Source organism: Antedon bifida, chromosome 6 (genome assembly GCF_963402885.1).
Source record: "Antedon bifida chromosome 6, ecAntBifi1.1, whole genome shotgun sequence".
NCBI classification, from domain to species: Eukaryota; Metazoa; Echinodermata; class Crinoidea; order Comatulida; family Antedonidae; genus Antedon; species Antedon bifida.
This window is the reverse complement of record NC_136231.1, coordinates 9757395-9769718: the sequence shown is the minus strand read 5'-3', so window position 1 is coordinate 9769718 and position 12324 is coordinate 9757395. Positions and strand designations below refer to the sequence as shown.

General features: G+C 33.9%; 2 protein-coding genes across 2 annotated transcripts in view; both read left to right on the top strand.

The window, feature by feature from the left end:
• The window catches only part of LOC144845336 (uncharacterized), a 96149-nt gene that overhangs the window by 2733 nt on the left and 81092 nt on the right, over positions 1-12324 (top strand). The gene's annotated exons all lie outside the window — the stretch shown is intronic.
• LOC144844535 (uncharacterized) lies at positions 3806-11704 on the top strand. Its single transcript, XM_078701483.1, has 4 exons — positions 3806-3854; positions 4437-4722; positions 6467-6600; positions 7051-11704. Exons 2-4 carry the CDS (start codon positions 4464-4466, stop codon positions 10813-10815), a joined length of 4158 nt encoding a protein of 1385 aa, XP_078557609.1. The 5' UTR covers positions 3806-3854; positions 4437-4463; the 3' UTR covers positions 10816-11704.

Below are 12324 nucleotides of genomic sequence, written 5' to 3'. Positions count from 1 at the left end.
CAAGCTCTTTTAACATAGTGCTTACAGTAACAATCAAAGATATTTGATATGGAATCGACGTCATACATATAATGATAGTAGTTATCAGTTCCACCTAATACAAGATTTAATTTGGTGTTCAGGTCACCAGAGATAAAATTTTCCCATACATCTAAATGATTGATATCGATTAACATATATTCTAATTTGGTATATTCTTCAATCCTTATGCCATTGAGTTGGTTACATGTGAATAGAAAATGTTGAATGTCTTCTAAACCATTCTTACACATTTTACAGATACCATCATATTCAGGAAGCCACTTACAACTCCTGTGACCTAAAGGAAGGGTGTTAGAACGTAGTTTGAATTTGAGGCTAGATCCTAGAAAGTCTGTACAATCCAATAAATATTTTTCAAGGCACAGATTAGACTTAATAAGAAAGTATGTCTGAAGTGACGATTTTCTTAGCATTTCACTTTTCCAAAATGCAATGTTTGTCATGCATAACTCTTTAAATCTCTTAACCCAATGACTATCAGGGTCATTTCCAAGGTAGGAAGTTTCGAAAATTGAGTCAATGTCCATATTAATAGACGCACACGTCTTAGCAAAACTGGGAATCAGTTTATAGCGTGGTTCTACATTTGTAGTTGAACTTAGACACGTATTAAGCATAAAGTTAGGCCAACGGTGTTTATCCATGTTCATTACATAATTAATAAATTTGGCTCTAGATATATCTTGAATAACTTTAATTGGAACCCACCCTAAATCCCCATACAAGGCCTCTTTAGGTGTATTTCTACTAGCTTTTAAGATGTACCGCGCCATTTGTAATTGAAGTGACTCAATTTTATCAATATCTTTCCTGCTTTGGCTGACCCACACTGAACAAGCATAATTTATTGTAGGAAGAGCAATTGTTTTCCATAGAATGTCACCATAGAAAATTCTACTAAAATTATCAAATCGGTCTATAATTGACTTAATATAAGCAATTACTCTATTGCCTTTATTGATGATTTGGTCGATGTGAAAATGATCTGAAATATTTCTTGATATGTAATACCAAGATATTTATAGGTTTCAACCTCAGAAATATATTGATCGCCCAATTTCCACATCTTATTGTTTATGCGCTGTCCAACAATAAGGACCTTTGACTTTTCATGATTAAAATTTAATTTCCATGACATGCAAATTCAGATGCTAGATTGAGCATCTCACTCAGATCATTTTCACTGTTTGCCATAAGTACAACGTCGTCTGCCCAAAAAAGGCTACCCATACATACATTATAAATACGAACACCTAGATCATGTTTTTTGAGTAATTTGGTAAACTCGTGCATAAGAATACAAAACAAAGTCGGTGATAAAACACATCCCTGTTTAACTCCTCCATCAATATTAAAGAATTTAGTGTCTATTTTACCAAATCTTACTTTACCTTGCACATCGTGATATAAACTATCGATTAATTTCCATAGCCTACCTCTAATCCCAATATTCCATGCTGCCATTAGCATTCCTTCCCTCCAAACCGTATCGAATGCTTTTTTAAAATCTAAGAAAGCCATGAAGGTTTTTTTCCCTTCAAGCAGACGACAGGAAGCTATGCTTTTGAGGGTAAATATGTGATCCTCACATCGTCGCGAAGGTCTAAACCCTCCCTGTACTTCTGACAACACATTTTTATCTTCCAGAAAGTCAGAAATATTGTTTGAAATGATTCGGTTAAATATTTTCGAGATACATGGAGTAAGGGAAATCCCCCTGTAGTTATTAAGATCCCTGCGGTCCCCCTTTTTATGAACGGGTACAATAATACTTTTATTCCAGTCATTTGGAACTTTTTCTAAAGCAACTATTCTATTAAATAAAGAAAGGATTGACATATGCAAACATTGACCACCTTTTATTAAAATTTCATTAGTGATCGTGTCAATTCCAGGTGATTTATTGTTCTTTGACCTTAACATTGCGGTTTCAACAATATCTAAATTCAATTCAACAGAGAGACATTCATCATTGTCGTCGTGGGCATTTTTTGTGGTTCTAATGTTATTAATAAAGGTATTAATTTGTTTAGTTCGTTCATCAATTTCGGCCAAATTAGTTTTACCTAATGTTTGCCAGTAATCAAGGGCTATTGGCCTATTTGGTTCATTTCCTTTTCGTCGGAGACTTTTTCACTAGAATCTGGTCTTTTGATACAACTAACAGGCTGGTTACGATTACCTTTTAACAGTTTCCAAAAATCGCTATTACGTCCACCTTTGTTTGCCAATTCAATAGACTTATTCACACGCATTTCAGTTATTTTAGTTTTAATCAGTTCTTTAGCATAAGACCGTTTCTCTTGGTAAGATTTCCATAAATCATCACCATTCTTATTGGGGTCGAGACCCTTAGCCCATCTACGATAAAGACGCGATGCTTCCCTTCTATCTTTAATAGCCGCATCGACATTTTTATCAAACCAAGAGTTGCATTTAATGTTAACATTATTTTTCTTAATCCTATACCCTTTGTCGCGGCCAATATAAGGTTATTTTTCCATGAATCCCAAAGACAATTAACATCATTAAAGGAATCTGCATCCCATTCGCGAAACAATATCCGAATGTGTTGCTTAAACAAAGAAAAATCTTGATTCCTTTGGATATTCCAACATATTTTGCTATTTTGATAATTAATATTTGTATGATAGTTATTATTAGTATATAATTTAAGGAGAAGGACATTGTGGTCACTCCCAAGACCCATCACTCTGTCGTCATCAATAATAAATTCATTTACACAATTGAGTAGGCCTACACTATTAGAGCATAACATGTAATCAATTGTACTTTGCAAGTTATTCCTGAACCATGTAAATTTTCCTCGTACAATGATCACTACAATTTAAAATAGCTACGTTTGAATTGTCACGAAAATTCAATAGCCGTACACCATTAGAGTTTAAAACAGGATCACCATTGATCTATACTTTAAGGTACTTTAAATGTCCAAAATATTGAATATCCCACTTTAAATGCCATTTTTATAGTTAAATGATCAGTTTTTGATTTCATAAACGGTTACATTTAACCAGACCCTTTAATTTCCCCTTTAAATTACGTTTTATTGGGTATATTTTAATATATTTTTTTTAGATCAATTTTTTTTATAGAAGTGAATAACTATTGCAGTGTATGACATACGACGACATATTCCACAACAAATATTTTCACAAATTAATTTTTTCAGAAGGGGGGGGGGGGAATATATTTTCAATTACAGTTTAGCAGGAATTAAATGTAAAACTGGATAACATTATTATATTTCCTTTCATTTATTCAAATATTAAACAAAAAATTTTATGGAAACATGGTACGAGTTGGCATGGGTACGGGTTGGTTTGGGTACGGGTTAGTCAAAGTGGGTACGAGTTGACCAATTATTTGGGTACGGGTTGACCAGCACCCGTCCCGGCCTCCTAGCCGCACGTATTTAAGTTCGTGAGAGCCTCTCTGCGAGGATATTATATCGGATACGATGTGTGTATCAGCCGCCACCAATTCTGCGTCAATTTTCGATATATTATGTTTTGTTAAATAATCAAAAATAATTTTAACTATAAAAAATATAATTACATTGACTATATATTTAAAGTATTGCTAAGTAATCAGAACATTTAAAAAATAAATATTCATTATTTTATAAATAATGTTTTATCAAATCCATTGACCTCTTGATGGATTGGATTTTACATAGTTTTTGTGCTTTATGATGGCGGGTTTCTTTTCAATTTAAGCCCAATTTATATTTTTACTAGATTCATTCCTAAGTATAATATTTTTTATAAAAACAAGCTCAAGTTTTACTGGTAGGATTTTTGGAACGTTATGTCAAGTTCTAATAAGTAGATTTTAAACATAATTTATTTTTTTCTAGCTAGCTAGGGCCTAGGCCTAGTCTAGAGGCCTAGTTTAGGCCTAGGCCTAGCTGGTAGTACTAGTAGAGTAGGGCTAGGCTAGGTAGCCTAGGCTAGCTAGGCCTAGTTAGGGCCTACCTAGGCTAGGCCTAGCTAGTCTCTAGAGGCCTAGGCCTAGTAGATAATAGGGCTAGGCTAGTACTAGCTAGGGCCAGCCAGGCCTAGTCTAGCTATGATATAAGGCCTAGATACGCTAGTAGGGGAGGGCTTCTTGTTTGAATTGAAAGTTTCAATGTTTTTTGGATCAAACTTTCGTCAACCTTTTCTGTAAATTTGTATTCAAATTGCTGTGTTATTTTATTACGGTACCAGGCATACAGCTTGCTCTGTGGCGTGACAGGCTCTAAAAAGGTACAGTATCTTAGAAAATCGGGTCTGCCCGCCCCTTAAAACCTAAATAAAAACATCCCTCAAACTAGACAATGGTGAGAAAAATATGATGACGAATTTATTTATATATTTATATACATACAGTGACAGTGTTAGAAATTGTGTTGGAAAATGGAGGAGGACATTCACGTCATGGACAGTGGAACAGTTGCACCTGATGGTAGTTCAAGTTCTATGGTGGTGTTGACCGATGTTGATGGACAACAACAAATTTTACATCTGTCAAACAACGATCAAAATGCTGAGATGCTGTTAGAAAACTTACCAGCTCATTTGCGTGATGAGTCCATGAAAATAATGCACCAGGTTGATGATGTTGATTATTTATCTCACCAACGGGCTGCTGAAGTTCTTCAGAGTATAGGAGAAGGTAAATTCTTTATACTAATAAACATAAATGTCAAGTTTGGTTTTCAAATAATTTAAAATAAAAAAGATTGACATTTGTGGAAAAGCTTGAGATTTTCGATGTATGTCGTGAGAGCTTGAGGTTGAGGTCTCACATATCTGGCTTGAGGCTCACACGCTTTTTGACCCTCAAGCCAGATATGTGAGACCGGACGTATATGGTATTAAATATATACAAGTTGAATGGGGGGAATATTTCATTAAAAGATTGACTATTCTATTTAATGAGGCGAAGCCTGTTCAACAAGTAAAAACATTTAAATTTTATTTATTTTATTAATACATACAGTACTGTAAATTCGTATTCAATTAAGTTGCTGTTTCCATCCAAATTAAAATTTCATATGGCCAATCAAAAAGGCAGTCACTCTGAATTGACTGCGAGGTAGTTAAGTAATATAGACAGCATGTTGGTTTTTTGAAAACCAATAATCACCAAGCACACATGTCACAAAATTCACAAAATAGTATTAACAATAAAAGAAAACATACTGTAGGTTACCAATAATAGGTTGATCCACCAGTTGTATGTTTTAAGTGCACACAGTATATAAATGTTAAGTGGATATTCATTTCATACACAACATCCAACAAATACAGGATGGATAAACTACAGTATACTATAATTTATCATGCTTATAACTAACGCCCGTATTCTTAAACCGGATTTTAGTCAAAGTTCGAGCTAAAACTTTAAAAATGCCATCATTTCAATTCATAAACTGAACTTCAACTAAATCGCCGACTAAATCAAGCCAACCTCGACTAAATCGAGACGGATTTTGATCGATTTTTTTAGTCCTCAAGGGGACAGGCTAAATGGTATTTAAACGAGGTTTATAAAAAATGTAACAGTCATTGAGTTGTTATATTGGCCAGATATTGAAGAATGAATTTTATTTTATATTAGCTTAATTAAATATACATTGGTATATGTTATAATAATGAAAATCATCTTTATTTACAACCGTATACAATTACATTATTTTCTTCGCGCAAGTCCGACTTGAACTACGTGGGAGATCCAGAAATTCACCATGCGATGGAATGTTTAGGGGGCCTAGCGCTTTCTTGTCACGCTATGAGGTGCGTGGTTCGTCGCGATCATACTTTGTTGGAGGCCTAGAAAATATGAAAGTTACCGTACCGCCATGGTTCCTAAATATATTTTGAAGATTTTGTTTGTTGTTAATCAAAAGTACTTCACAGAAGTAGTCAAAGTTTGCAGTTCGAAGTCAAGCTTTTAGTCGAGTTTCACACGTCTGGGTAACAAAGGCTATACATTGGCCAATTATAAGGGTATTTGAGGAGCAGACGAAATTTTGCGCATTAATATCAATTTCCCTTTTGTTACGCATCAGGACTATACATGAAAAATTATTTTAATCGTTTATTATTGGAACAAGATCAGTATTAATTTTTTAATTTTGATTAACAACAAACAAAAACTGTGTAAAGCAACCATGGCGTTATGGTTACTTTCATATTTTATAGGTATTTTATAAGTATGATCGCGACGATAGATATTTCATTCTTCAATATCTTGCCAAAAAAACTCAATAACTGTTAAATTTTTTATAAACCTTGTTTAAATACCATTTAGTCGGCGATTCAGCCTGCCCCCTCGAGGACTAAAAAATAGATCAAAATCGAGGTTGGCCTAATTTATTGATGATGTTGTTAATATTCGTAACTGTATATTTCAGGTATGACTGGAGAAGGTATAGCAGGACAACATATTGAAGTTGACCACAACCAAGCTGTTGTATATGTTGAAGATGAGATTGCTGCTGCTCTTCAGCAAGCAGGTGCAGAAAATAATGGTGATGAACAATCACAGGTATTTATTTTACCATATTGCGTTGAAACACTGGTTCTTGTCAGATCACCGAAGTTAAGCAATGTTAGGGAATAGCGGCTGGTGCTGTTTATACCAGAGAGTGTAATGATAACATCGGACTAGCATGTGATGGACATGGGTTTGAGCAAGATGCTTTACTCTCATTGCCTCGTCCTTCACTTGGGATATAATCTGAATTTCCTCAGCTTCCAGTTAAGCTTGAGGACCAAGAATAATACGTTTAAAAATGATCTTGTAATCTTCATCATTTCCTAATCAATTTCACTTATGATAAAAACAATTACTGTATGTTCAGCAATGCCATCAACCATCATGCTTGTACCATGGGCCTGGCTATTTGCAAGATCTCTGATTTATCAATTATTATCATTTAAACATGTATCTTTTATTTGATCTATTTTATTCTACAGTATCTATTTAATTTTTAAGGTTATTGTTCTTGAGGGTGGCTCGGACACAGTTGACATGAGTGGTGTTGCTGATGGCTTTCAGGGAACCTTAATTGTTATCATGCAACAAAATGAAGAAAAAAATATGGAGACAACTGACAATCTGCAAGGAGCACAGGAGGATTCCGTATTTATTGATCAAAAAGGTGATCATATGTCAGAGCAAAATACTGTTCAGTCGACACAAGTCTTTCATCAACCTGATGAAGGTTTCAAAGAAAATGTGGAGTGTAAAGATGTTTCCCATGAACCGGTATTAGAAAAACCCTACCAATGCAAAGAATGCGATAAAAAATTTGCTTGGAAACGATCATTGACGGTTCATCAACGCATACACTCTGGAAAGGGTATGTTTACATGTCAGCAATGTGGAAAGGACTATTCAAGTAAAGTGAGTCTGCAGTCTCATATTGCTACTCATGTCAAACAAGAAGACAAACCATTCAGTTGTGACGTTTGTGGAAAGAAGTTCACCAAGAAGTGGGACTGGGAGACCCACAAATGGCAGCACACAGGACAGAAAAAATTCATCTGTGAGCACTGCGGTAAAACTTATGCTAGAAATAGTGACTTACGAAGACATGTGTTATCCCACACGGGTAACAAGCCTTTTGAATGTAGATATTGCGGAAAACGTTTCATTACAAAGTGGCATTACAATTATCATGAACGTCGCCATACTGGTGTGAAGCCATATCAATGCCAGCTATGTTATAAAGAATTTATGCAGAAATGTCATCTAGATCGCCATGAAATAACACATGCTTCTGAAACATATAGCTGTCAGTACTGTGGTCGAAAATACATGCACAAAGATGAAGTGACACGTCATGAACGTACCCATATTAAACATTCAAAAGAAATGGACACATCTGAATCTCTAGCTGCTGTTGGTAGTATTGAATCAAACACAGATGATGTGGTTGGCAATGTCGATGATGCTTTAGAGTATTTGATGGCATTTGCAGGTCAGGTCGGAATAGATAGCTTAAAGGAGAAACAAGAAATCCAGGAAAAAAGTATGCCGGTAATAGCCACTTTAAAGTGTAGTGGTTGTAAACAAAAGTTTGCTGGTGAAGAAGAACTGCTAATACACAAAGAAGTTCAACCTAATTGTAGCGGTGACTCTCCTGCCTCTGATTCCATCAACTGTAAATATTGCGATAGGATATTTAAATACAAAACGAGCTTCATAAAGCATGTGACTTCGCATGCTGCTTTCCATTTTGATGAGGAATTTGAAGATCTGAAAGCTGAGATTGAGCAACGAGCACAAGTTTTAACAACCGACAGTTCTATTTTTGTCTGTGTTAATTGTTATCATGCCTATAGTTCAGTGGAGAAGCTGAAAGAGCACAAGAACCTATGCACTGAAAAGGTCAAAGATAAAAATTCAGATGACAAGGATAATCTAAAAGATGCTTTACTTGAGATGTCATCTGCAATTTGTGATGATGATGCACAAGCAGATAATCAGTCAAATGGTGAAGACAAAGTGAATGACATTGATCTTCCTACAGAAAAAGAATCATTAAATACAGATACTAATGATCTAGAAACAAACAAGAAGAACCAACCACCACCTCAGACAAAGAAGGTCATTGCCTATGATGAAGAAGGACATAAAGTGCAAGTTATTCTTTCACGCTTGATCTATGTTTGTGGATATTGTAACTCGGAATTCAAGTATAGAACAAGTTTTGAAAGACACGAAGAACAACACGAAGGAAGTAAAAACATAAAGGAAAGTAAAAGTAAACGTCCATTTATTTGCACGCTTTGTGGCGTTGGGTTTCGGAGACCTTTTCATTTAGTACGACATATGGAAACACATGCAAAAAAAATTAAAACCAAACCAGTTAAACATGCATGTATCAAAACATCCAGACTTATCATGGAAACAAAGCCATGTGATGAGATTCAAGAAATAGTGGATATTTTCAAAGAAAATAATGATTTATCAAATGAAAATAAAAGTGAAGATAATGCATATGAAGAAGACATTCAATCAAACAATATGAAAAATATTAAATCAATTGCAGAGCCATTATTGCAATCCAAAGAAATTAAAGATGGTTTTGAAGAAAGTTCGAAGACAGAAGACAAATTGCCAATGAACTCCACTACCAGAAGTCGAAGGTCAATTCGATTACCAAAAAGATTTCGAACAGACGGAGATGAATCCACTCCTGATGAGGATGTTGAAAAATATATTAAAGTTCAGGAAAGGCCTGAAGAAAATTTAAGAACAACATCACTACCATCTGTAAAAAAACAGTTGTCGAATATGAAGAGAGGTAGACCAAGAAAGATAAATAATGACATGCTGGATAAAGAAGAAATAGAAATCCATGAAAGAAGCTCTGACAGTAAGATAAAGCAGGCACCACCTAAAAAACGTGGAAGGCCAAAAAAAGTTGTAAAAGAGACGTTTGAATGCAAAACATGTAAGAAAACATTTCCTTTCAAATCTTTGCTTAGAAACCACAATATTACAAAACACAGCATAAATGAATTTGAGCAGAGCGACATTGCCAGTTCCTTAAGTGTGAACAAAATTGATTGTACAGAATTAAGTAATAGTTCTACGAATGATTTAAAAGAAGTCATAGAAAGTGAATTAAAAATGATTCTAGACCGATCTGTAATTAATGGAAGTTCAAATGATGACCAACATTTAGAGACAGAAGCAAAACAAACTAATACAGATTCTATCCAAGATGAGCAATCTATGAAAACATTACCAGAAACATTGCAAGAAGAAAAAAAAGATTTATCTTTAGATAAAAGTGAAACCCACAATGAACTTCAAACAAAAGACATACGCACACGGTCAAAATCAAATGAATATTTGTGTGATCAATGTGGCCGTAAGTTTGCATCAAAGGTTCATGTTCTTCAGCATCAACAATTTCATATCAAAAATAAAGGTAAAAGCAAAACAACTGTCAATCAAAATTACAATTGCAATCAGTGTCATAAAGTGTTTAAGACAAGCACGTTGCTAAAACGGCATCAACTATTGCACATAGATAAAAAAGGTTTCCGGTGTTTAACATGTAGCAAGAGTTTTCGTCGTGCAGATGATCTAAAACGTCATAACAAAACTCATTCTGGGAAAAGGCCATTTAGATGTGAGGTATGTGGAAAGACATTCGCTTATAGTTTTCCACTAAAGGTACATTTACAATCGCACACTGGAGCACGACCTCACATGTGTGATGTTTGTGGAAAGATGTTTTCTAAAAAATTTGATATGGAAGCTCATCTTAACATGCACACTGGTAATACTCCTCACGTGTGTAAGATTTGTAAAAAAAAGTATGCCCGCAAGGCTGATCTCAACAGGCACATGAAAAAGCATGAAGGAACACAACCATTGAGTTGCAGCTTTTGCGATCGCAAGTTCTCTACTCGTTGGCACCTAAAGTACCATGAGAGAACTCACACAGGTGAAAAACCGTACTCCTGTGACATTTGCAATAAACAATTTTCACAGTTGATGCACTTAAAGAAGCATCTGTTGTTACATAAGAAGAATCAAACAAGCACATCTATTGAAAATAGTGTTGATAAAGAACTGGATGATAATTCACTTTTGAAAACAGTTGTAGAGGGTTTGCAGCAAGCCAGTCAAACTAGTTTAGAAACTTCACAGGATGACTCGCAACAAATTATTCAAGTTCTTGAAGTTGAGGGTAATAATTCGGATGAAATGCAAATTTTTAATCTTATACTTTCCTAAAGTTATTAGGGGCTTTAATTGGCAGAGGCTGGAATAATACCTTAATGGTTCAACTACTTTTTTTAAACTATAAGGCCAAGGGAAATATGTTACAATATTGGTCTTGTCAGCGGCACTTCTCAAAATGTTAGTGCATGATTTGGATATAATTTCATCTATACATTTAAATTACAAATTAAATTCCATGTTTTGTGAAATACAGCCTGGACAAAAGAGTGTTTTATATTTGGTCACCATCAATCTGCTCAGTATTTATTTCTTGTAAAAAAAACAAATCTATTTTGATGGGGGTGCTAAAATTTCGAACAGGTGGCTGACGAGACTGACTATTTCTTGTGGCCTAAACCTTCTGAAATGCATGGTTACTTGTATGTAGTACAGTCAAATCTCGAAATACTGGAAACTTTCCCAAAACCTTTCTTTAGGTTCAAAATTCTTTTTGACCATTCAAAATATTCAATATATAAATAATACCAGCCTTTCCAGAAAACCAGACAGGAGGAGTGGTAGTACTGTAGTACATACCTTTCTTTGAACCAAAGAAGTTCAGTCATGTTTTTTTATGATAAATATTTATATTCATCAAATAATTATACTATTTAGATGAGTTTAAATTATATTTAACTGCAATAATTTATTAAATTTATATAAATATTAAGTGTTTTTTTTTCTCTTTTGTGGCATTAACCACTACTTTTATTCATTTCATTCTCAAATGATCAATACAATGATATTATACTTCTTCCTAATATATATTCCTTTGTTATTCTGATTTGTTTTTTTATATTAATTTAGTGTTCTTAATTAAATAATTTGTATGATTTTATTTTATAAACATGCAGTGTTTATTTACTGTAGTTCTGTTTAAACATTTGATTGATTTATTAGAATACCGTATGATGATAAATATACTGTACTTTGTTGTTGCAATACAGTCAATGCATAATAATTTCATAGTCATTAAAAATAAAATTATGAATTTATTATAAATTGATTTTACAGAACATTATTTTAAGTTGCATAACAAGCATTTTTCAAGTTATTTTTGAAAATTATAATTCCTATACAATATTATAAATTTTAAATTGTTTCTCATCCCTCTACAGTACATGTTCAAATTTAAAACTTGCCATGTACAATTGTTAATATATATCCGTAATGTAGAAAATGGACAGAGATTACATTCCTCATGATTTGAATTAATAACAATTACATCTATAATCATCATAGAGGCTGTTGCTCTATGATAACCAGTGTAAACTGTGTTTTAATAGTTTATTTAATTTATTGAATTAATAAACTTGTTTGTACAACCAGAAACTTGCTTTCTGTATTATTTGAAAAATTGTTATTTGGTTATTTAGTACTTCAAATCAACACCACTACTAAACTGTCCATACAAGCAAGGCAATCATTGCTTGCATTCATACTAGTGGTGGTATACTGTACTCTTCTTAGCATTAGAGAGACTACATATCAGTACACTGGTTATTAGGCAGCAGTGGGTTG

Excerpts from the sequence above, each read along its gene's own strand:
- LOC144844535 (XM_078701483.1), top strand. The coding sequence starts at position 4,464 with ATGGAGGAGGACATTCACGTCATGGACAGTGGAACAGTTGCACCTGAT. Across the intron at positions 4,723-6,466 it reads TCTTCAGAGTATAGGAGAAG|GTATGACTGGAGAAGGTATA; the intron begins GTAAATTCTTTA and ends TGTATATTTCAG. Across the intron at positions 6,601-7,050 it reads ATGGTGATGAACAATCACAG|GTTATTGTTCTTGAGGGTGG; the intron begins GTATTTATTTTA and ends TTAATTTTTAAG.